The sequence below is a fragment of the Carettochelys insculpta genome, chromosome 28 (genome assembly GCF_033958435.1).
Source record: "Carettochelys insculpta isolate YL-2023 chromosome 28, ASM3395843v1, whole genome shotgun sequence".
Lineage (NCBI taxonomy): Eukaryota > Metazoa > Chordata > Testudines > Carettochelyidae > Carettochelys > Carettochelys insculpta.
The window spans coordinates 13,635,317-13,659,695 of NC_134164.1; the positions used below are offsets into that span (position 1 = coordinate 13,635,317).

The 24,379-nt window shown below is 60.8% G+C and overlaps 1 protein-coding gene across 3 annotated transcripts; it reads left to right on the forward strand.

The window, feature by feature from the left end:
* The first annotated feature begins 210 nt into the window (after positions 1-210).
* Positions 211-23,949, forward strand: PRR29 (proline rich 29). 3 transcript variants are annotated; one of them, XR_012642699.1, is made up of 7 exons: positions 211-310; positions 982-1,078; positions 5,266-5,381; positions 16,964-17,169; positions 17,969-18,039; positions 22,742-22,825; positions 23,879-23,949. XR_012642699.1 is itself a non-coding variant. In XM_074979015.1 (6 exons), exons 1-6 carry the CDS (start codon positions 245-247, stop codon positions 22,771-22,773), a joined length of 588 nt encoding a protein of 195 aa, XP_074835116.1. In that variant the 5' UTR covers positions 211-244; the 3' UTR covers positions 22,774-23,448. The 3 variants fall into 3 exon arrangements, 2 of the variants coding, with proteins under 2 accessions (XP_074835116.1, XP_074835117.1); XM_074979015.1 differs by lacking the exon at positions 23,879-23,949 and having other exon boundaries at positions 22,742-23,448; XM_074979016.1 differs by lacking the exons at positions 22,742-22,825; positions 23,879-23,949 and adding an exon at positions 18,493-18,690.
* Positions 23,950-24,379: the final 430 nt, after the last annotated feature.

Consider the following 24,379-nt stretch of genomic DNA (forward strand, 5'->3'; position numbering starts at 1 on the left):
ACGGTGAAGGCGCGTTCCCCGGGCTGAGCTCCCCGCCGGGCTGGGGGCGGCGCTGCGTGCGCCCCTGCAGGGCTGCTTTCCCCGGACGGCTGCCGGAGCCAGGGCCCTGGGTGGGACGCTGCGCTGCGCCGGGGCAGCGGGCCCGGCTCTGCCCCCGGGCGGGTCTGTTTACCCGCCGGCGTCGCTAGCAACGGCCGGGCCGGCGGGGAGCTGCGCCACGGCCAGACGGGGGCTGCGTCGGCCCATGGAGCTGGGGGCAGCTGGGGCCCGGGGGGAGCCGCGAGCGCAGGCGCCGAGCGAGCAGCAGGCGGTACCCGAGCGCCCCAGCAGCGAGAGGGGCGTCTGGCTGCGCTGCCCGGCCCGGGGCTGGGCTCTGCCGGGGGGGCCTGGAGCGCAGCGGGGGGCTTGCTGTGACTCCCAGGGGGGAGGGGCGCTGGGGGGGGCGGGTTGGTCTGACTCCTGGGGGGGAGGGGCGCTGGGGGGGGGAGGGGCGCTGGGAGGGGGAGCGGGCTGGGCTGACTCCCTGGGGGGAGGGGCGCTGGGGGGGGGCGGCTGGGCTGGGCTGGGCTGGCCTGACTCCCTGGGGGAGGGGCGCTGGGAGGGGGAGCGGGCTGGGCTGACTCCCTGGGGGGAGGGGCGCTGGGAGGGGGAGCAGGATGAGCTGACTCCCTGGGGGGAGGGGCGCTGGGGGGGCGGGTTGGTCTGACTCCCTGGGGGAGGGGCAGCCGGGCTGGTCTGACCTCGGCCAGCTGGTAACCTGGGGGGAAGGGTCGGCAGGCCCAGGCCTAGGTCTCCTTGGGAGCTTCCCCCAGTCCTGGCGGGCTGGCCAGGTGAGCGGCAGTCGGCTGGCACTGTGCCTGGAGTGGGGCTAGCCCCCCAGAGGGTAGCCTGTGACCCACCCACTCTTCTCCCCCCCAACCCCGCCTCTCTCTCCCATGCCCCCAACTCCCTCGGGCTGAGTGGCTCTTTGCTGTGTTGCAGATCCCGCAGCAGGCGGCCTCCGTGTGTCAGCACATCCCGGGTGTCCTGCCTGCTCTGGCTCCGGCTCTGCCCACGCGGCCGGGGCACGTGCGAGAAGGTGAGAAACTGGAGCTGCACCCCTAACCCCCCTCAGGCTGAGCCCGACCCCAGCAGCGCTCGAGCGCAGCCGCCTTCTGCCTGGGGCCAACGTGCGGCAGGCACACGGGGTGCAGAGGGATCCCCGGGGCTCGTGCCCACATGGCACAGGCATCTCTGCCAACAGGCGCAAAGCCCTGGGCGCCCTAGTGCCAACGAGCCCGGCTGGTTGTGAGGGGGCTGAGACCCCTAGGGAACGCCGGGCTCCGGAGTTGTGGAGAGGGGCGGTGGGACCTTTGCACCTGTGTCCAGCCCCAGTGCCGGGGATACCCACTAACGGCACCAAGAGCCGCACTTGTCACAGGATCGTGCAGGGACGGTGCCTCGTCAGCCGGCACTGGAGGGTGACACACTCTCCCATGCTGAGCACACCAGGCAGCAGCAGTGTCCCTGCAAGCGGAGTGCTCAGGCGGGCAACCGGCAGAGATTCAGGTGCTGCCCAGCTGATGAGCAGAGCGCCGCAGCCAGCAGCCTCTGTTTGCACTGGTGGTGCACATCCACACCGCCCTCACTGCACATAAAATTTATTCCAGACCTGCATGTGAAACATTAGCAAGAACACCGGTGTACACGCGGGCCTGAGACCTGCGGCCAACAGGACAGCGCGGGGGCTGTTGTGAGATGCTCAGGGCTACAGCTGTCTCTGCCAGCACTCACACGCATACCCACTGACACACTCACGGCCAGACCCAGCTCTGCCAGCACTCACACACACACACACACACACCATGGCCACGCTCACAGCCAGACCTGGGTCTGCCAGTACTCACATGCACACACGCCCCCCACTGACACGCTCACGGCCAGACCCAGCTCTGCCAGCACTCACATGCACACCCACTGCCACACTCACGGCCAGACCCAGCTCTGCCAGCACTCACACACACACCCACTGCCACGCTCACGGCCAGACCCATCTCTGCCAGCACTCGCACGCACACCCATCCACCATGGACACGCTCACAGCCAAACCCGGCTCTGCCAGCACTCTCACGCGTGCCCGCCCACCACGGACACACTCACAGCCAGACGTGGTTCTGCCAACACTCACACGCGCGCCCTCCCACCACTGACATGCTCACAGTGACACCAGTCTCTGCCAGCACTCACATGCACACCCACCCACCATGGATACGCTCATGGCCAGAACCAGCTCTGGCAGCACTGACACGCACACCCACCCACCATGGATACCCTCACGGCCAGACCTGGCTCTGCCAGCACTCACACACATCCCCACACCACTGACACGCTCACAGCCAGACCTGGCTCTGCCAGCACTCACACATCCCCACACCACTGACACGCTCACAGCAAGACCTGGGTCTGCCAGTACTCACATGCACACACGCCCCCCACTGACACGCTCACGGCCAGACCCAGCTCTGCCAGCACTCACATGCACACCCACTGCCACGCTCACGGCCAGACCCAGCTCTGCCAGCACTCACACGCACACCCACCCACCATGGACACGCTCACAGCCAAACCCGGGTCTGCCAGCACTCTCACGCGTGCCCGCCCACCACGGACACACTCACAGCCAGACGTGGTTCTGCCAGCACTCACACGCGTGCCTTCCCACCACTGACATGCTCACAGTGACACCAGTCTCTGCCAGCACTCACATGCACACCCACCCACCATGGATACGCTCATGGCCAGAACCAGCTCTGGCAGCACTGACACGCACACCCACCCACCATGGATACCCTCACGGCCAGACCTGGCTCTGCCAGCACTCACACACATCCCCACACCACTGACACGCTCACAGCAAGACCTGGCTCTGCCAGCACTCACACGCACACCATTGACATGCTCACGGCCAGACCCGGCTGTGCCAGCACTCACACGTACACCCACCACGGTCACGCTCACGGCCAGACCCAGCTTTGCCAGCGGTCACACACACACCCAGCACGGACACGCTCACGGCCAGACCCGGCTTTGCCAGCGGTCACACGCACACCCAGCACGGACACGCTCACGGCCAGACCAGGCTCTGCCAGCGCTCACACGCACACACCCAGCAGTGACACATGGCCAGACCCGGCTGTGCCACGAGTCACACGCACACCCACTCTCCAGGTGCTCTGTGGCTCTCACATTGTTTCACCAACAGGAGCTGGTCCAGTGTACATGAGCTCCTGCACGTGCATCCAGCGGTTCAAGGGCCCTCCCACGAGCAGGGCCAGCTGCCTTCACGTGCTCCCTCCGTCTCGGGGAGGGGGAGGGCGACCGCAGCCATGTGGGGAACCCCCGACTCGCTGGGTCAGGGAGACCCAAGTGGGAGCCACTGATGAGCCCGGGCCGCCTCGGCGGTTGGCTGGGACCCTCTGCACCGCTGCTGAGTCCGAGGCCCCCATCTCGACACGTTCAAAAGCCTGAGCGGGGGAGCCAGTCAGCCCCTGGTGCAGGGCAGCAGGGAACTGCCCGCCAGCTCGGGGGTGCCACCACGCAGGTCCCCAGCCCTCAGCCCCCCACGCAAGCCACTGGGTGAGCCCTTCCCCCAACCCCCCCCTTTTCAGGCCCGCCCAGCTGATGCCCCCAGCAGGACCCCCCAACCCCCCACTGCAGGGCACTGCCCTCCGCCAACCAGGGCGTGCAAGGAGCCTGCTGCCCTGGGCCCCATGCCGCACGTGACCCTGAAACCCGGCCAAGGGGGAACCCCACGTGGCTTCGGGGGCCTCCTTCCCGCCTGGCGGGGCTCTCCTGCAGGGGAGCCAACCAGCTCTGTGGCAAGTGGCCCCGCCCCTGCCGCCCCACCCCTTAAAGGGACAGGACAGCCGGGGGCAGGCGGGCTGGGGCTTGGAGGTGACCCGCCGTCGGGGCGGGGTGACGTGCCGCGCGTTGCCGACCCCCCAGGGTCCGGGCTGAGACAGGTCCCCCGAGAGCGCTGAACATGCCGCTCTCCGGGGCTGCCCAGGGCGCGTCGCCGAGCTGGTCTGCGAGGGGAGCTGTGGCGCGGGGCGGCTGGAGGGACGCGCGCAGGCAGCGCCCAGCAGCTGGAGCTACGCCGGCAGGGGAGCTGCTTTCAGAGACTGGCGACGGCTTCTGAACGGTGCCGCCTGCCGAGCTCGAGCCCTGCTTCGAGCGCCCCTTCCTCGGCCGCCAGGCGGGGCACGGGGACCCCGGCCGAGCTCGAGCCCTGCTTCGAGCGCCCCTTCCTCGGCCGCCAGGCGGGGCACCGGAACCCCGGCGCAGCGTCCCGGGCTCCAGAACAGCGGGCAGGCGGCAGAGGTGCGGGGCTATAGCCGGACCCGAAGCACCGCCTCTGTGGACACTGGGCGTTCGCGGCCAGGCCTGCTCCGCAGCAGGCAATTCGGTAGTTGTGCCCAGGTGTGAACAGCCCGACCCCGGCAGCGCACTTACACCAGCGGGCAGCCTGGGGCGCTGGAAGAATTTGTCCCTCGCCCTGCGAGCGTCTCTCGGGGGAGGGGGCTGGGCCGGGCCGTGCAAGCGGAGAGCGCGTCTCACCGCCGAGCACGGCAGCCCGACGCCGCCGCAGTGGGTAGGTATCGCAGGAGGAGGCGGGCACCCAGCAGCCAGGTGCTTGTCTCCAGCAGGGGCGCCGGGGGTGTCTGTCAGGCCCTGGCAGGATGGCTGGTGAGCCAGGCCGGGCGCGGCGCGGCGCGTCGACGAGCTCCGAGCAGCACGTGGCACATTCGGCCCTTTCTGCTTTGGACGCTTCCGCCCGCCTGCTATCGCTTCAGTTTCCGCTGGGTCCCCCCCGGACAGCGAAGTGCTGCGGCCGCCCTGCAGGGTCGTGGCACCCCGCGGCTCTGGGCGTGCTGCCGGTGGGCAGCGGGACGGGCTGGGCGCTCGGCGGAGGGCACGTGCCCATTGCTGGCTGCCTGTGCTAAGGGCTGGCGTGGCGAGGCGTCTCACGGCCGGCCGGGTGACCGTTGCCGGCTCCGCCGCGCCCGGGCGCTCCAGCAGCTGAGGTGCTTTCCACGCTGCCGCTGTTGCCAGCCACCCCTTGGAGCTCGCCGCCGACTCGAGCGAGGCTGGGCATTCCTGCCGGAGCGAAGCACGGAGCACGGCCCTCATGCAGGCAGCAAAGAGCTGAGCCGAGCCCGGCAGCGGCGCCGAGCAGGGAGGCTTCGAACGCTTGTTCTCATCCAGGCCTTGTTCTTGCCCCGGCAGATCTCATCGAGCTGATGACGTTGCAAAACGCCCAGATGCACCAGGTGCTCATGAGCACCATGACGCTGTCGGCACTGACGTCCTGTGGATTCAGCCCAGCTCCCCCTCCTGCCCAGGTATGTGTGTCCTGTGGACCCTCCGTCTGGAGCAGCCCAGGACTCTGCATGCTGGCCCTCAGAGCAGACGGCCGCAGTTGAGGGGAGATTCTACTGCTTGGACCTTTCCAGTCCGCCCCTTCAGGACCTGACCGGTGCCAGGCAAGAGAATTTGCAGAGCCCCGAGAGGTCTGTATTGTCTAGCAGCATCAGCACCACTTCCACTGCGCCCTGGGCTCTTAGGAGACATTCTGGGGTAAATTACAGCTAAACAGCAGCACAGAACACTGAGAGCCAGGACCGGCGGCTGGGACCACGGGAAAGGTGGCCACACCGATGGTAGTTGGACATCCGGCTAACTAGAATCCATGCTGGACCCGGATGGCGTGATACCAGACGATGCCAGACTAGAGAGGTTCAACCTGTATAATCCCAAGTATCAGAGAGGTCACCATGTTAGTCTGTAGCGTCGAGAACAACAAGAAGTCTTGTGGCACCTTATAGACTAACAGGTATTTTGGAGCATAAGCTTTCGTGGGCAAAGACCTGCTTCGTTAGATGCATGAGTGGGGCAGTGGTTTCAGAGGGGTATTTAAAGAGTGGGGTCCCGGTAAGAGGGAGGGCCAGATCTGACGAGGTCTATTCAGTCGGGCCGTGTCTACACTAGCCCCAAACTTCGAAATGGCCACGCAAATGGCCATTTTGAAGTTTACTAATAAAGCGCTGAAATGCATATTCAGCGCTTCATTAGCATGCGGGCGGCCGCGGCACTTCGAAATTGACGCGCCGCGTCACTCGTCCCGACAGGGCTCCTTTTCGAAAGGACCCCGCCTACTTCAAAGTCCCCTTATTTCCACCTGTCGTGGAATGGAGCTTATTCCCATCAGCTCATGGGAATAAGGGGACTTCGAAATTGACGCACCGCGCGGCTCGTCCGGACAGGGCTCCTTTTCGAAAGGACCCCGCCTACTTCAAAGTGCCGCGGCCGCCCGCATGCTAATGAAGCGCTGAATATGCATTTCAGCGCTTCATTAGTAAATTTCGAAATGGCCATTTGCGTGGCCATTTCGAAGTTTGGGGCTAGTGTAGACGTAGCCAGGGTGGAAATGGCCCAGTATCAACAGTACTTATCAAAAGAGGAAAAACCAAGTCAGATCAGACAGGGGGATGTCAGCCTTTGTCAGAGTCTAATGGGGAGATATTAGCACCCAGAGCAGAGACACTGCCTTTGTAAGCTGCGAGCCACTCCCAGGCTCTGTTTAATCCATCATTAATGGAGTCAAATTTGCAAATAAATGGTTAATGGAGTTTATTTACAAATTTGACTCCGTTAACCGTGGATTAAACAGAGCCTGGGAGTGGCTCGCAGCTTACAAAGGCAGTGTCTCTGCTCTGGGTGCTAATATCTCCCCATTAGACTCTGACAAAGGCTCACATCCCCCTGTCTGATCTGACTTGGTTTTTCCTCTTTTGATAAGGCCCTCCCCCTGACTGGGACCCCACTCTTTAAATACCCCTCTGAAACCCACCCCCCCACTCATGCATCTGACCAAGTGGGTCTTTGCCCACAAAAGCTTATCCTCCAAAATAGCTGTTAGTCTATAAGGTGCCACAGGACTTCTTGTTCCTGTATAATCACGTCCCCCAGCCGGTAACAGGTGGGAACTGCCGGAGACCAGCCTTGCCATGGAGTCAGGCAGCCCCTGGGCTCTCCGCTCTGTGTTGTCATCTAGACAAAATGGACTTGGGTCAGGAATGGCGCCGCCTCCAGCTGGTCCAGTCACGCTCTGGGGCTCTGGGTTTCTGCGAGCTGGTGGAACGTCTCTTCCCTCCAGCACTCGAGCCACTTGCTCATGACTGCCCTGGAATCATGCATGCTGCCCTCCTGGAGTTCTCTGAAGACATCCACGCAGTGTGCAGCGGCAGTTAGTAAGGCAAATAGGATGTTAGGAATTATTAAAAAAGGGATCGATAATAAGACAAAAGAGATCATACTTCCCCTATATAAAACTATGGTACGCCCACATCTCGAGTACTGCGTGCAGATGTGGTCTCCTCACCTCAAAAAAGATATATTGGCATTAGAAAAGGTTCAGAAAAGGGCAACTAAGATGATTAGGGGCTTGGAAAGGGTCCCATATGGGGAGAGGCTAGAGAGACTGGGACTTTTCAGTTTGGAAAAAAGGCGATTGAGGGGCGATATGATAGAGGTATATAAAATCATGAATGGTGTGGAGAAAGTGAATATAGAAAAATTATTTACCTTTTCCCATAATACAAGAACTAGGGGACACCAAATGAAATTGATGGGTAGTAGGTTCAAAACTAATAAAAGGAAATTTTTCTTCACACAGCGCACAGTCAACCTGTGGAACTCCTTGCCCGAGGAGGCTGTGAAGGCCAGGACTCTATTAGGGTTTAAAAAAAGAGCTTGATAAATTTTTGCAGGTTAGGTCCATAAATGGCTATTAGCCAGGGATAAAGTATGGTGCCCCAGCCTTTATAACAAGGGCAGGAGATGGATGGCAGGAGATAAATCACTTGATCATTGTCTTCTGTTCTCCTTCTCTGGGGCACCTGGCATTGGCCACCGTCGGCAGATGGGATGCTGGGCTCGATGGACCTTTGGTCTGACCCAGTATGGCCATTCTTATGTTCTTATGGAGCCATCACCTCCCGCTGCAGAGCAGAGCCGCAGGCTCAGCCAGCCACAGCACTCACCGGCACACACAGGGCCCGGCTTTGGGCCGGCCCAGAGCAAGGGGCAGGGGGGGACTGACAAGCTCTGGCCACAGGAGCAAAGAGGAGGCTGCACCCAGCACCACTGCTGCTTGCACCAAAAGGGAAACCACGGCTCTCGGCCCCGTGGGGATGAAACGGCTCCTGCAGTCAGCCCTTCGCCGCCTCCCCGCTCCCCTGCAGCACCGGCACCGAGCCCCGAGGCAGCTGGCAGCGACATTCCTGAGCTCGCTGTCTTGGCCGTGGCTCTGGAAGCTGGGGAGCCGCTCTGGGAATTACCCCGGAGCCCTGGCTGGTTTGTGCAGCCTGAGCTTCGCCCATGCGGCCCGGGCAGCGCTGGGGAGGTGCCTGAGCCAGCGAGGTCACAGCGAGCTTGGTACGTCCGCAGGCACAGAGCTCTCTGCCTCTGCAGCATGTGGCCCACAATGGGGCGCCGTCCCTTTAACCCCCCTGTCTCTCTGCTGCCAGGCCAGAGCCAGAGCTCTCGGTACACCCAGTTCCCAGCCCCCACCACAGAGCTGGGCACCCTTGTTCCTGCCTAGCCACATGGGACTGCTGCTCGGGCCAGGCTGGGGCGCTGCCGCCTGCCCACTGTGCGAGGGAGCCAGCAGCTCCCTTTACACACCACCAGTCAGAGCGGGCTGGGACATCCCTGCTCTGCGTCACGGTGGGGACGGTGCTGGGAGCCCAGGGCAGGATGCAGCAGCTTCCTTTCCAAGGGCCTGCCAGGTGCGGCTCACCGAGCCAAGAGCCCTGGTGACGGGCAGCACCAGGGCTTACCCCTCCAATCCCCTGGCCTGGGGAGACCAGCGACCAGCTCTGGAGCCTGAGTGTGAAAATGCATCTCCCTGAGCCAGGCCCTGTGGGCTCCTTCCCACGGTGCCCAGGGGCAGCACTGGGCGTGGGGGCGGGGAGAAGCTCTGCCTCTGGCTGTGGCAGCGCCAGTGGGTGGGTGCCTAGGGCAGCTCCTGATTCCCTGCCCCAGGGGATACTGTGTCTGTCACCTCCCCTGTGCCAGGGCCATGGGGCGGGCAGCATCACAGCCAGCTCCGCAGGAGCCCTGCTGCTAGGGCGGCTGTTTCTGCGCTGGGAGCAGGCAGGCCCTGTGCTCAAACCGGCATCCCAGGCCATTCAGAAACAGGACAGAGGGGCCCCGAGAGGTGCTGCCCCCCTTCCACAGCCTCTCACGGCACTGGGGAGCACTCTGATCTCACACCCCGCCTCGCGCTCCTGAGCCTCCAGCACTCAGTACCACGCTGGGCCACACTCTGTTCCCAGCTGTACCAGATGAATCATAGAACAGAGCTGGAAGAGACCTAACAAAGCCATCGAGTCCAGCCCCCTGCCCTAGGCAGGACCAAACCCATCAGATCAGCCCAGCCAGGGTTCTGTCGAGGTGAGACGTAAACACCTCCAGGGATGGAGACTCCGCTGCTTCCCTGGGCAGACCATTCCAATGCTTCACCACCCGCCTAGTGAAAAAGTTTTTCCTAATGTTCAACCTAGACCATCCCAGTCGCAACTTGAGACCATTGCTCCGTATTCTGCCATCCATGACCCCTGTGAACAGCCTGTCTCCAGCCTCTTTGCAACCTCCCTTCAGTAAGTTGAAGGCTGTTATCAAGTCCCCCCTCAGTCTTCTCTTCTGCAGACTAAACAGGCCCAATTCCCTCCACCTTTCTTCATAGGTCATATGCTCCAGGCCCCTAATTATTTTGGTCGCCCTCCGCTGGACCCTCTCCAGTGTATCCACATCCTTCCTATAATTGGGGGCCCAGAACTGGACACAGTACTCCAGATGCGCCTCACCAAAGCCCAATAAAGAGGAATAATCACTTCTCTGCATCTACTGGCAACGTTCCTCTTGATAGCAACGAAGGGTCCTGTGGCACCTTATAGATTAACAGAAAAGTTTGAGCACAAGCTTTCGCGAGCACAGACTCACTTCAATCTGATGAAGTGAGTCTGTGCTCACGAAAGCTCGTGCTCAAACTTTTCTGTTAATCTATAAGGTGCCACAGGACCCTTCGTTGCTGTTACAGATCCAGACTAACACGGCTACCCCTCCGACACGTGGCTCCTCTTGATGTAACCTAAAATGCCATTTGCCTTCTTGGCTACAATGGCACACTGACTCATGTCCAGCTTCTCATCCACTACAACACCCAGATCCTTTTCTGCAGAACTACCACTGAGCCAGTCGGACCCCAGCCTGTAACAAAGCTTGGGATTCTTCCAGCGCAAGTGCAGGACTGTGCACTTGTCCTTATTGAACCTCATCAGATTTCTTGCAGCCCAGTCTTCCCATTTGTCTAAGTCACTCTGGACCCTGTCCCTACCCTCCAGCATATCTACCTCTACCCCTAGCTTAGTGTCATCCGTAAACTTCCTGAGGGTGCAATCGAACCCCTCATCCAGGTGATTGATAAATATGTTGAACAGAACAGGACCCAGAACCAAACCTTGGGGCTCTCCACTAGAAACCAACCGCCATCCCGACATTGAGCCGTTGATCACTACCCACTGGGCCCAGCCTTCTAGCCAGCTTTCTATCCATCTTACCGTCCATTTATCCAATCCACATTCCTTTAACTTGCTGGCAAGAATCTTCTTGGAGACCGTGTCAAAAACTTTGCTAGAGTCAAGATAAATCACATCCATTGATTTTCCCCTATCCACAGAGCCAGTTCTCATTGTAGAAACTAATCAGACTGGTCAGGCATGACTTGCCCTTCATGAATCCATGCTGACTATTCCTGATCACTTTCCCCTTCTCCAAGTGCCTCAAAATGACTTCCTTGAGGAGCCCCTCCATGATTTTTCCAGGGACTGATGTAAAACTAACCAGCCTATAATTCCCTGGATCATCCTTCTTCCCTTTTTTAAAGATGGGCACTACATTTGCCTTTTTCCAATCATCCGGGATCTCTCCTGATCTCCACGACTTTTCAAAGATAACGGCCAAGGGCTCGTCAATGACATATGCCAACTCCCTCAGAACCCTCAGATGAATTAGGTCTGGGCCCATGGATTTACGTACATTTAGCTTTTTTACATAGCTCCTAACCTTACATAGCTCCTAACCTGTTCTTTCCCCACCAAAGGCTGCCCACCTTCATCCCACAGTGCATCACTTCTTGCATTAGTCCGGGAGCTGTCCTTGTCCATGAAGACAGAGGCAAAGAAAGCATTAAGTACTTCAGCTTTCCCTACCTCATCTGTCACTGGGTTACCTCCCTCATCCAGTAGGAGCCCCACGCCCTCTCTGATCACCTTCTTCTTGTTATCATGCCTGTAGAAACTTTCTTGTTAACCTTCACATTCCTCATGAGTCGCAATTCCAGTTGCACTTTCACCTTCCTGATAACTGCCCTGCAATCTCGAGCTATACGTTTGTAGACATCTGGCCCAGTTTCCACTTTCTTGTAAGCTCCCTTTTTGTGCCTAAGTTTTCCAAGGATTTCCCCAGTAAGCCAGTCTTGTCTCCTACCTTATTTACTTCTCTTGCTGCACATCAGGATGGTTTCTTCCTGCGCCTTCAATAGGGCTTCCTTAAAATATTGCCAGTTTTCCTGGACTCCTTTTCCCTACATGGTAGCATCCCAGGGGATTCTGCCCATCAGGTTCCTGAAGGAGTCAAAGTCTGCTTTTGTGAAGTCCAAGGTGTGTAATTTGCTGCTCTCTCTCTCTCCTTCCTTTGGTCAGGATCCTGAAGTCTACCATCTCATGATCACTGCTTCCCAGGTTGTCACCCACCTCTACCTTCCCTATGAGTTCCTCTCTGTTTGTAAGCAGCAGGTCGACCCGTGCATGACCTCTGATCGGGTCCTTCATCACTTGTACCAAGAAGTGATCCCCAACATTTTCCAGAAATTTCCTGGACTGCTTGTGCACTGCTGTATTGGTCTCCGAACAGATGTCAGGGTAATTGAAGTCCCCCACGATAACGAGAGCCTGCAATTCGGAAACTTCTTTCAGTTGTCCAAAAAAAGCCTCGTCTACCTAATCATCTTGATTTGGCAGCCTGTAGTAGACACCAACCACCACATTTCCAGTGCTGCCTACACCACTAAGTTTGACCCATAGATTCTCAACAGGATTTTCTCCCTCTCTGTACTGGAATCCCAAGCAATCATAATGCTCTCTTACATACAGTGCAACTCCTCCTCTTTTTCTCCCTTGCCTGTTCTTCCTGAACAGTTTATACCCTTTCATGGCAGCTCTCCAGTCATGCGAGTCATCCCACCAAGTCTCCGCTATTCCAATTAAGTCATAGTTCTTGGATTGGGCTAGGGCTTCTTGTTACCCAGGCTTCTGGCGTTGGTTTACAAACGCCTTAGATAACCAATCAATCTCCCTGCCCTCTCTACTCGAACCAGGGGTCCACTTTTGTTGTACATTCCTCTTTACATTTCTTCCCAACCTCCAAGTTCCTTTCTCCCCTCAGGGTTTTGGTCACCGTCCCCCAGCGAACCTAGTTTAAAGCTCTCCTCAATAAGTTTGCAAGCCTACTTGCGAAAATGCTCCTTCCTCTCTTAGTTAGGTGGACCCCATCTCTGCCCAATAATCCTTGTGCCCGGAAGAGTGTCCCATGATCAAAGAATCCAAAGCCCTCCGTCCGACACCACCTGCGTAACCATGCATTTACTTGCTCAATTCGACAGTCCCTACCTAGCCCTTTCCCTTCAACAGGAAGGATGGACGACAACACTGCTTATGCTCCAAATTCTTTGACCCTTCTTCCCAGTGCCACGTAATCCGCAGTAACCCGCCCAAGGTCACTCTTGACCATATCGTTAGTTCCCACATGCAGAAGTAGGAAGGGGTAGTATTCTAAAGGCTTGAGTGGTTTTGTAAGGCTCTCAGTCACATCCTGAATTCGGGCTCCCGGTAAACAGCACACCTCACGAGATTCTAGATTGGGTCGGCAGATGGATAGTTCAGTCCCTCTTTGGAGGGAGTCCCCAACCACCACCAACCATCTTTTTCTTCTGGGGGTGGTGGTGGTCATTGAACCCCCACCCCTAGGGCTACACATCCCATGACTTGCAGTAGAAGCAGTTTCCTCCCAATTTTTTCCCTGTGAGGCACCTTCCAAAGCATTCACCACTGCAGAACTAGTGGAGAGAGTCTGAAAGTGATTACTTATCTCTATATCGATGGGGGACTTGTGTACTGGCCTTCTTTTTCTTCTAGAAGTTACATGCTGCCAGTTCTCTTTTTCATCCCTTACTGCTCTCCTCGCTTCTTCCGCCTGCTGTGCTTGCAAGATTAAATGCTCCCTTCTGTCAAGGAAATCTTCATCCTCCCTGATTGAGTGTAGGGTCAATACTTGAGCCTCCAGTCAGGTGAAATCCCTTCTTTCCTTGGGGAGGAAGACAAACATGGCGCATCCCAAGCAGGTAACAACAGCAGACCTGTTACTATCCATGCCTGCCATCCAAGAACAGGGATTTAAAAGAAAAGCAAGTGTCCCTGGCCCCTTCCACACTCCCTCTCTAAACTACCTGTTTGCTTGTGTGCTGTCTTATAAAGCCCTGAACTGCCTCAAAGTCCCTCCCCTTGCTGAGGGTCAGCCAATCACCAGAGGCTTCTAGATATCAAGCTTACTTAGAAGCCAACAGTTTCCAGCTGCCAGTCCCAGGCTGCCCCTTCCTCTGCATTTTCTCTGGGCTGCCCCATCCAGGGCCATGCAACCTGCTCTCCAGCCCCTTTCCCCAGTGGTGATGTGGGGAGGCCTGGCCCACCCACTGCTGTGGGTCCTGGCTCCAGGAGCCTGTAGAGGCCAGCCACATGCTGGGTCCTCTCCAGATTCTCAGCACCTTTCCCCAGGCCACTTCCCTACATCCCCAGCACCTCCTTTGCCCGCAGCGTGCCCATCTGAGCAGCCAGCAGGGAAACCCTGCCTGCCTGCCTGCCTGCCTGCCTGCCTGCCTGCCTGCCTGCCTGCCTGCCTGCCTGCCTGCCTGCCTGCCTGCCTGCCTGCCTGCCTGCCTGCCTGCCTGCCTGCCTGCCTGCCAGGTCTCCCTCCTTAAGCTCCAGGAGTGACTGATCCTACCTGCCCTGCAGAGCTTCTTATATGGGCCTGCTGGGCCCTGATTGGCTGCTCCTTTCAGCCCTTCTTTCATTGGCTGCCTCCTGCACAGCTTCCCTTGGGCTTTATTAGCCCCAGGGAGCCCATCACACCCCTCTGTCTCAGCCCAAGGAGCTCGTGAGTCTGCTACAGCCTCCCCAGCCCAGCCTGTCTCCTTAGCCCCACCTGCTGGCTCTGAAGGACTGGGGTCTGAGCCCTGCTAGGCCCTGTGCTGGCAAGTGGAGCTTCGGTCTGAGCCGGCCCATAAACCAGCGCAGGTGGGTGCGAGCGTGACCCTGAGTGCGGAGGCAAATGCAGCGGAGCTGAGCACTTACTGGTTAGCGGGATGGGAGCAGTTTATTAGCCAGCAAAGCAAAGCGCGGCGAAGGGCTGGCAAGCCGTGGGCTGGGAACGCAGGGAGGAGCTGTTTCATCCCCATGGGGATGAGAGCCGTGGTTTCCCTTTTGGCGCAAGCAGCAGTGGTGCTGGGTGCAGCCCCCCTTGCTCCTGTGGCCAGAGCTCATCAGCCCCCCCACACAACCTGCCCTTTCCTCTGGGCCGGGCCGGGCCGGGCCAGGCCGGGCCAAAGCCGGGTGGCGCGTGCGTGGTGAGTGTGGAGTTCAGCGGTTCGCCTGCGCGAGGGGGCTGGCCTAGCGTGCAGCTGTGTGGGGAGGTGATGGCTCCAGGTCAGGTGTGAACAAGAGGCTCAAAAGTGATCAAGGAACAGACGTTTCACGAGCTGGTAGAACCCCAGAGCCCCAGAGTTGGATGGGAGCACCGAGGTCACCCAGTCTAGCCTGTCCAGCCTGCGAACTGCCGGGGGCTGCCAGAGGCCTCCTTTCCACCACCAGTTTGAACACCCAATCAGTCCTCCAGGGCACCTGTACAGCCCCATCGTCCCCAGTGGACCTCGCCCTGGTGGAAGAGGGACCACCAATCCAGTGGATGATGCACAGAAGGAACAGCCTCCAGCCGCTCTCCCGTGTGGCCTCATGGCCATAAGAAGTGGCTCTTGTCCCTGTAGCAGGCAGAGCAGCTGAGTTCGAAGGGCCCATCCCTGTGTAGAAGGCCAGGTTGTCTTTGGTGAATTTGCATTCACTAGAGCCCTCCATGGCCGTGGGCTAAAGCTTGAGATAACCCCATTAATTGCTCCACCCAGGAAAACTGTGTGGGCTCAGGAGCCCAGCCCCAGCTGAATTTAAATTGAAAAGTTGCAGTATAGGAAAGCTAGGGATCAGTCTGGTACATGCAACAGCATTGGTAGCACAAATAAATAAGGTCCTGCAGACATGCCCAGAACCAAAAGAACACAACATAGCTGTCTGCTCTCCAGGGAGGTATTTATAGACTGGTGAAGTCATCTGTAAACCTTTGCTTGGATACACCAGACTAAGCTTCAATTGCTGTCAGTGTGAAACAGGTTTCATCGAATCATAAAATCCTAGAGTTGGAATCCTGGACCTCAGGTGGCCATCGAGTCCAGGCCCCTGCCCAAAGCAGGATCAACCCCAACTAGGTCATCCCAGCCAGGACCTTGTCAAGCCGGGACTTGAAAACCTCCAGGGATGGAGAACCCATCACGTCTCTAGGCAACACATTCCAGTGCTTCACCACCCTCCTAGTGAAGTAGTTTTTCCTACTATCCAACCTACACCTCCCTCTGTTACTTCAGACCATTGCTCCTTGCTCTGCCGTCTGTCACCAGTGAGAACAGTTTCTCTCCAACCTCTTTAGAGCCCCCCTTAGGAAGTTGAAGGCTGCTATTAAATGCCCCCTCACACTTCACTACTGCAAACTAAATAAGCCCAAATCCCTCAGCTTCTCCTCATAGGTCATATGCTCCAGCCCCCTCATCATTTATGTTGTCCTCCGCTGAACCCACTCCAATGTGTCCACATCCTTTCTATACAGGGGGGCCCAGAACTGGACACAATACTCCAGATGAAGCCTCACCAGTCCTGAGTAGACTGGAGTAATAACTTCTCTAGATCTGCTGGAAATGCTTCTCCTAATGCACCCCAGTATTTCATTAGCCTTCTTGGCTATAAGGGCACACTGCTGACTCATATCCGGCCTCTCATCCACTGTAAGCCCCAGGTCCTTTTCTCGTGCACTGCTACTTAACCAGTCAGTCGCCAGCCTGTAACAGTGCTTGGGATTCTTCTGTCCCAAATGCAGGACTCTGCACTTGTCCTTGTTGAACCTCATCAGGTTTCTTTTGGCCCAATCCTCCCATTTGTCTAGGTCTGTCTGGACCCCGTCCCTACTCTCCAGGATATCTGCCAGACCTCCTGGCTTAGTTCCCCAGCCCTGGCCAGTTTCAGATCAGGCTAGGATAATTTCTGAAAGCTCACTGCCTGTCCAGGCAGGGTGAGCTCAGGGGAGCTGGGCCTCAGGGCCTGTGAGCACAGGTCAGACTAGGGGACCCCAGCCAGCCAGCCTCACAGTCTCTGAAACAGACGGGAATTTCTCACCCTGGGTGCTGGGCTGAGACAGACCCCGCCGGTCTTTCAGCTTCACAGCTCCCACCCCTGCTGCTTGGGGCCAGGAGCCAGGCTCCTGGGTGGGGCTGCTTGCACCACACCAGTCTCAAGCTGCAGCCCTAGGTCAGGGTCACCAGCAGGAGAGCGCCTGGCAGGCCCAGCTGGGACCAGCAGAGCCTGGGAACGGGGACATCCCCTGGGCTTAGAAAGTGTTTCTCTCAGCACAGTTACAGAGGCAGGTAAGCTGCTGGCAGTGGTGACGGCCCAGGGCAGGAGCATCCCAAGGGCCTTTCACTCCATCCCTGCAGGTCAGCCTGGTCCCTCTGCACATTGAAGACGACGACGATGATGAAGATCAGGTGTTCCACCACCACTATGTGCCATACGCCGGCGTCACTCCTGGGCCCGCCTGGCAGCCCCTGGCACAGCCTCCCGCGTGGGCACAGGAGCCCCCGAGCATACGCCACCTCGGCCTGGACCCGTTCCCACCCACAGCGGCCAGGCCTCTGGATGAGTGAGTGATGGGATGGGACGGGACGGCAGCTGCGGTGGTGTTGGGGCTGGATGCAGAGCGCTGGGGCGGTGCTAACCACAGCTGTGGGGGAGCGTTGTGCCATGGGCAGGGTGGGGGATGGGTTGCTGGAATGGGCAGGGAAGGGGGCAAACGTCCAGGTCCCAGATGTGCCCACAGGGGAGATGGGCGGAGCCCACTGCAGGAATCCAAGAATTCCAGTAAATTCTCCCATTACCTTGATGTCGTCCCCCTCACCTGGTTCAGAGCCCGCACAAAGCAGCTGGGGTGCTCCTACTGGTGGTGGTGGTGCACATTCACACCCGCCTTGGCGCACATAACATTTATTCTGCACAGGGATGGAAAGCTCTGCACGGCTCAGAAAGAGTCAGGGGACGGGGGTCGGTCTCAGGAGATCCATGTTCAAGTCCTCGGCCCGACGCGGTACCACTGGTGGCGTCGCTGGGCCATTCCCATCTCCTGGCTGCGCTATGGGCCTGGTGCGGCTCTCCTGTTGCGGGGGGCGTGCAGCGCCTGGCGCAGCTCCGCGTGTGTGTTCATGCGGCCCCGGCACAACTGGCTCCTCGCCCAGCGGGGCCTCGGGGTGCTGCTGCACTGACTCCCTGGGGGGTGGCAGGGAAGTACCACAGGGAGGGGCTATGCTGGGGGGTTGGGAGCAGGTGGGCAGAGCGCCCTTCTGTGTGACCCAAGGGTGTCCCCTTGCTGGGCTCCCTCCCTGGCCCCACCGGCCGACGTGGTCTGGCTTGTCTGGGGTGTTCATGCCCTCGCTTTGTTTCCACAGGGAACGCGTCCCTCCGCCGCCACCGCCCAGCGCCACCGGCACAGTGGGAGCCGACGTCCCGCCGGCTGAGGGTGAGGACCCCTGCCCCCCGCCCAGGCACAGAGGTGGTCCATCATCCCTCCCCTCCAGCCACAGCCAAACCCCTGAGCATAGGCCCAGCCCCCTCCTCCTGCAGACTCTGCTCTCACTGCTCGCTGCCCTGCTGCCTCCCCAGCAGCCGGTGCGAGCCGCGTCGCCTTCTCCGTCACAGGCCCAGGCCAGGGATCGAACAGCAGCAGCCTCCAGCGCACAGCCCCTGCACACACACTAATCCCAGCCTGTGGCACAGCCAGTGGGGCCGGAGTCACCCTGCTGCTGTCCCTGCCTGCGCCCCTGGGCCCTGCCCCATGGCCCACACGGCCAGGCCAAGTCCCTCTCAACGTTCGCTGGGTGGCTCCGGGCCTGGTATCGGGGTCCCGCTCTCACCCAGGGGGCAGGGCCACACCCCAGGCCGCCCTGCCACCACCTTCCCGTTGTCTCCACAGAGTACTATGACTACACGCAGGGCAAGCAGTGAGCCGGGCTCTGCTCTCTGCCTACGCGCCTCACCTGTCCGGCTCCGGCCACCCACTGCGGCACGTCCCCACCCAGCCACGCGGGCGTGTCCAGCACCCACCGGGCCCGGCTCCGGCCACCCGCTGCAGCATGTCCCCACCCAGCGACGCGGGCATGTCCAGCACCCACCTGCCCGGCTCCGGCACCCGCTGCGGCACGTCCCCACCCAGCGACGCGGGCGTGTCCAGCACCCACCTGCCCGGCTCCGGCACCCGCTGCGGCACGTCCCCACCCAGCGACGCGGGCGTGTCCAGCATCCACCGGGCCCGGCCCCGGCCACCCGCTGCAGCACGTCCCCACCCAGCGACGCGGGCGTGTCCAGCACCCACCTGCCCGGCTCCGGCTCCGGCACCCGCTGCGGCACGTCCCCACCCAGCGACGCGGGCGTGTCCAGCACCCACCGGGCCCGGCTCCGGCCACCCGCTGCAGCACGTCCCCACCCAGCGACGCAGGCGTGTCCAGCACCCACCTGCCCGGCTCCGGCACCCGCTGCGGCACGTCCCCACCCAGCGACGCGGGCGTGTCCAGCACCCACCTGCCCGGCTCCGGCACCCGCTGCGGCACGTCCCCACCCAGCAACGCGGGCGTGTCCAGCACCCACCGGGCCCGGCCCCGGCCACCCGCTGCAGCACGTCCCCACCCAGCGACGCAGGCCTGTCCAGCACCCACCTGCCCGGCTCCGGCACCCGCTGCGGCACTTCCCCACCCAGCGACGCGGGCGTGTCCAGCACCCACCTGCCCGGCTCCGGCACCCGCTGCAGCACGTCCCCACCCAGCGACGCGGGCGTGTCCAGCACCCACCTGCCCGGCTCCGGCACCCGCTGCGGCACTTCCCCACCCAGCGACGCGGGCGTGTCCAGCACCCACCGGGCCCGGCTCCGGCCACCCGCTGCAGCATGTCCCCACCCAGCGACGCGGGCATGTCCAGCACCCACCTGCCCGGCTCCGGCACCCGCTGCGGCACGTCCCCACCCAGCGACGCGGGCGTGTCCAGCACCCACCTGCCCGGCTCCGGCACCCGCTGCAGCACGTCCCCACCCAGCGACGCGGGCATGTCCAGCACCCACCTGCCCGGCTCCGGCACCCGCTGCGGCACGTCCCCACCCAGCGACGCGGGCGTGTCCAGCACCCACCTGCCCGGCTCCGGCACCCGCTGCAGCACGTCCCCACCCAGCGACGCGGGCATGTCCAGCACCCACCTGCCCGGCTCCGGCACCCGCTGCGGCACTTCCCCACCCAGCGACGCGGGCGTGTCCAGCACCCACCGGGCCCGGCTCCGGCCACCCGCTGCAGCATATCCCCACCCAGCGACGCGGGCATGTCCAGCACCCACCTGCCCGGCTCCGGCACCCGCTGCGGCACGTCCCCACCCAGCGACGCGGGCGTGTCCAGCACCCACCGGGCCCGGCCCCGGCCACCCGCTGCAGCACGTCCCCACCCAGCGACGCGGGCGTGTCCAGCACCCACCGGGCCCGGCCCCGGCCACCCGCTGCGGCACGTCCCCACCCAGCGACGCGGGCGTGTCCAGCACCCACCTGCCCGGCTCCGGCCACCCGCTGCAGCACGTCCCCACCCAGCGACGCGGGCGTGTCCAGCACCCACCTGCCTGGCTCCGGCTCCGGCACCCGCTGCGGCACGTCCCCACCCAGCGACGCGGGCGTGTCCAGCACCCACCTGCCCGGCTCCGGCACCCGCTGCGGCACGTCCCCACCCAGCGACGCGGGCATGTCCAGCACCCACCTGCCCGGCTCCGGCACCTGCTGCGGCACGTCCCCACCCAGCGACGCGGGCATGTCCAGCACCCACCTGCCCGGCTCCGGCACCCGCTGCGGCACTTCCCCACCCAGCGACGCGGGCCTGTCCAGCACCCACCTGCCCGGCTCCGGCACCTGCTGCGGCACGTCCCCACCCAGCGACGCGGGCCTGTCCAGCACCCACCGGGCCCGGCTCCGGCACCCGCTGCAGCATGTCCCCACCCAGCGACGCGGGCGTGTCCAGCACCCACCTGCCCGGCTCCGGCACCCGCTGCAGCACGTCCCCACCCAGCGACGCGGGCGTGTCCAGCACCCACCGGGCCCGGCTCCGGCCACCCGCTGCGGCACGTCCCCACCCAGCGACGCGGGCGTGTCCAGCACCCACCTGCCCGGCTCCGGCACCCGCTGCGGCACGTCCCCACCCAGCGATGCGGGCGTGTCCAGCACCCACCTGCCCGGCTCCGGCCACCCGCTGCAGCATGTCCCCACCCAGCGACGCGGGCGTGTCCAGCACCCACCTGCCCGGCTCCGGCACCCGCTGCAGCACGTCCCCACCCAGCGACGCGGGCCTGTCCAGCACCCACCTGCCCGGCTCCTTCACCCTGTGTTACCTACAGCAGCTCCAGTAGCAGTTCTGTCCCCCGGCTCGCCTCACCCCACAGAGCCAGATGGGCGCTGTGCTGGGACTCCGCTCAGCTTCAATGCCTGCTTGTTCCCATGCCAGGACCATCCCACAACATGGCAGATTTCCCATCCCACCTCCATGCGCCGTGTGGGGCATCCCCCTGCTGTAACCTCAGGGTAATCACCGGCCCCTTGTGGAACCCGCCGCACCTCTGCCCCCATGAGACCTCAGCCGCAGCTCCTGAGGATGCTCCGCCGTTCCTGGGAAGTGGAAGATGATAGACTCAGAGAATCATAGAATCCAACGCTGGAAGGGACCTCAGGAGGACATCGAGTCCAGTCCCCTGCCCCAAGCAGGACCAACCCCAACTAAGTCATCCCAGCCAGGACACTGTCACACTGGGACTTAAAAACCTCTAGGGATGGAGATTCCACCACCTCTCTAGGTAACACATCCCAGTGCTTCACCACCCGCCTGGGGAAACAGGTTTTCCTAATATCCAACCTACTCCTGTTCCTTTGTAACTTCAGACCTTTGCTCCTTGTTCTGCCGTCTGTCACCGCTGAGAACAGCCTCTCTCCAACCTCTTTGGAGCCCCCCTTCAGAGAGTTGAAGGCTGCTATTAAATCACCCCTCACACTTCACTATGGCAAGCTAAATAAGGCCAAATCCCTCAGCCTCTCCTCAGAGGTCATGTGCTCCAGCCCCTCATCATTTTCATTTCCCGCCATTCAATCTGCTCCAGTGCCTCTGCAGGCTGGGGTCTGACTGGCTCAGTAGTAGTTCTGCAGAAGAGGACCTGGGAGTTGTGGTGGACGAGAAGCTGGACGTGGGTCAACAGTGTGCCGTTGTAGCCAAGAAGGCTAATGGCATATTAGGTTGCATCAAGAGGAGCGTTACCAGTAGATCCAGAGAAGTGATTGTTCGTCTTTATTGGGCTTTGGTGAGGCCACATCTGGAGTACTGTGTCCAGTTCTGGGCCCCCAGTTGTAGGAAGGATGTGGATACATTGGAGAGGGTCCAGCGGAGGGCGACCAAAATAACTAGGGGGCTGGAACATATGAAGAAAGGTGGAAGGAATTGGGACTGTTTAGTCTGCAGAAGAGGAGACTGAAGGGGGACTTGATAATAGCCTTCAACTTACTGAAGGGAGGTTGGAGAGAGGCTGTTCGCAGTGGTCACGGATGGCAGAACACGGAACAATTGTCTCAAGTTGCGGTTGGGAAGGTCGGGGTTGAACATTAGGAAAAATTTTTTCACTAGGCGGGCGGTGAAGCATTGGAATGGTCCACCCAGGGGAGTAGTGGAGTCTCCATCCCAGGAGGTTTTTAAGTCTCACCTCGACCGAGCCCTGGCTGGGCTGATCTCATGGGTTTGGTCCTGCCTAGAGCAGGGGGCTGGACTCGATAGCTTTTTTAGGTCTCTTCCAGCTCTATTGTTCTATGATTCTATGATCCTTTTTATACCGGGGACCCAGAACTGGACTCAGTGCTCCAGATGTGGCCTCACCAGAGCTGAGTAGAAGGGAACAATAACTTCTCTGGATCAGCTGGAAATGCTCCTTCTAATGCATCCCAATCTGCCGTTAGCCTTCTTGGCTACAAGAGCAGGCTGTTGACTCATATCCAGCCTCTCGTCCACTGTAATCCCCAGGGCCTTTCCTGCTGCACTGCCACTGAGCCAGTCAGCAGCCACCCTTTAGCAATGCTTGGGATTCTTCCGTCCCAAGTGCAGGACTCTGCACTTGTCCTTGTTGAACCTCATCAGATTTCTTTTGGCCCCATCCTCCAATGTGTCTAGGTCTCTCTGGACCATATCCCAGGATGCTCTGAGCACGGGGGACTCTCCTTGTGGCCTGGACCCAGGTTTCCCAGGATAGACCAGGTAGGGCCTGGTCATCAGACCTGTTGGAGTGCCATGTCTGCCTTCACCCACATGCCAGACGGAACCAGCACATGCCAGAGCCCACCTGGAGCTGGGGCTGAGACAGATGCGGACAGGCCCAAGGGGACTCACCAGTGGGGTCCCTGTGCACTGCTGGGCACAAGCTGGCTGCCTGCCCCCTGCACCCCACTGAGGGCAGTGTCTGGCCAGCCGAGGGGCAGCATGGCCCAGAGTGAGCTGGGGTAGGGGGCAGGCAGCGGCAGGCCAGGGAGCAGGTGTGGGAGGCTGGAGGCAGAAGCCAAGCGGCAAAGCTGTGTGGTGAAGCTGGGGCAGTGCTGCTGCTACAGTCCAGGGAGGCAGGAGCAGCGCCCCACAGCACTGTGCGGGGTAGGCAGCTGGCAGGCTGCAGGCAGTGGGGCCGTGCTCGGGGAGGTGGGCTGGGGCTGGGGGGAGTGGCTGAGTAGAGGCTGGAGAGGGCAAGTCCCAGGGCTCTGAGGCCAGCAGAGGGGCGGGGGCAGGGATGAGGGGTCTGGTTCTGCCCTCTAGGCCCTGGCGCTGTGGGGCAAGCAGTCTGCCAGGAGGAGGTGTGGGCTCCCTGCCTGGGTGCTCGGGGACAGCAGATACACCAAGGGGGATCGCACTGTTGGAATAAAGTCTGGATACTGTACGTGAAGCTGCAAAGGTTTAGTACAGCCGGCTGGCGGAGTGATCCTGAGCTTGGCGGGGTTGCAGACTGCACAGGCAGGCACCAAGTTGTGAGTGGTTCTGCAGAGAGCTGCTGGGCAGAGGAAGCGTAGAAGCAGCCTGTAAGGAAGTGAGCGTAATCACTGAGCAGTCAGTGAGCAATCCCAGTGAATTAGCGACGTCTGGGACTTACAAAGAGTTTCCGAGCAGTTTACAGAACGTTTTATCTACAAACAAGGCCTTTGAAGAGTGCAGTCCCCAGCACCGATTGTAGGGTGATCCCTCGTCTGCCATACACTGATGTGAGGGCTCGTCGGGCACTCTGCTGTAACCTTCGCGCGGACGTGACCACTCGTGTTCTCTCTACAGACTCAAAGCACCTGGGCAACGCAGGAGCAGAGCAGAGCAGAGCTAACCCAGACACCGGCAGCAGAGCGGACTCGCTCCTGAGACGCACCCAAAAGGGGATGGGTGGGAGGGACGAGAGCAGGCGGAAGTCCTGCTGACCCATCCCTGGGGCTCTGGGAGGAATTACCCCCACCTGGTGTGATGTTCCCTCGCTGGTCTGTTCAGTTTGCCCCAGATCTTGTGCCAGGCTGGCCAGGAGAGGGGAGGGGCTGAATCTGGTCGTGTTACTTGTCAGTCAGTGCCGGGTGTGTGGAGTTAGAGATACTGGCTCTGTCCCTGTATTAGAACCGACATGCACAGGGGAAGGTGAGGTCACCTGCCAGGCCAGTGACGGGCTGAACAAAGGCCCAGACGTCGAATCCACATCTTGTGGAAATGGATCGAGATGTGTGCTCTGGGAAGCGGCCAACGGCAGCCTGCCCCACCCGGCCACCTGCCCAGGTGATGGCTCCACTGCCCACG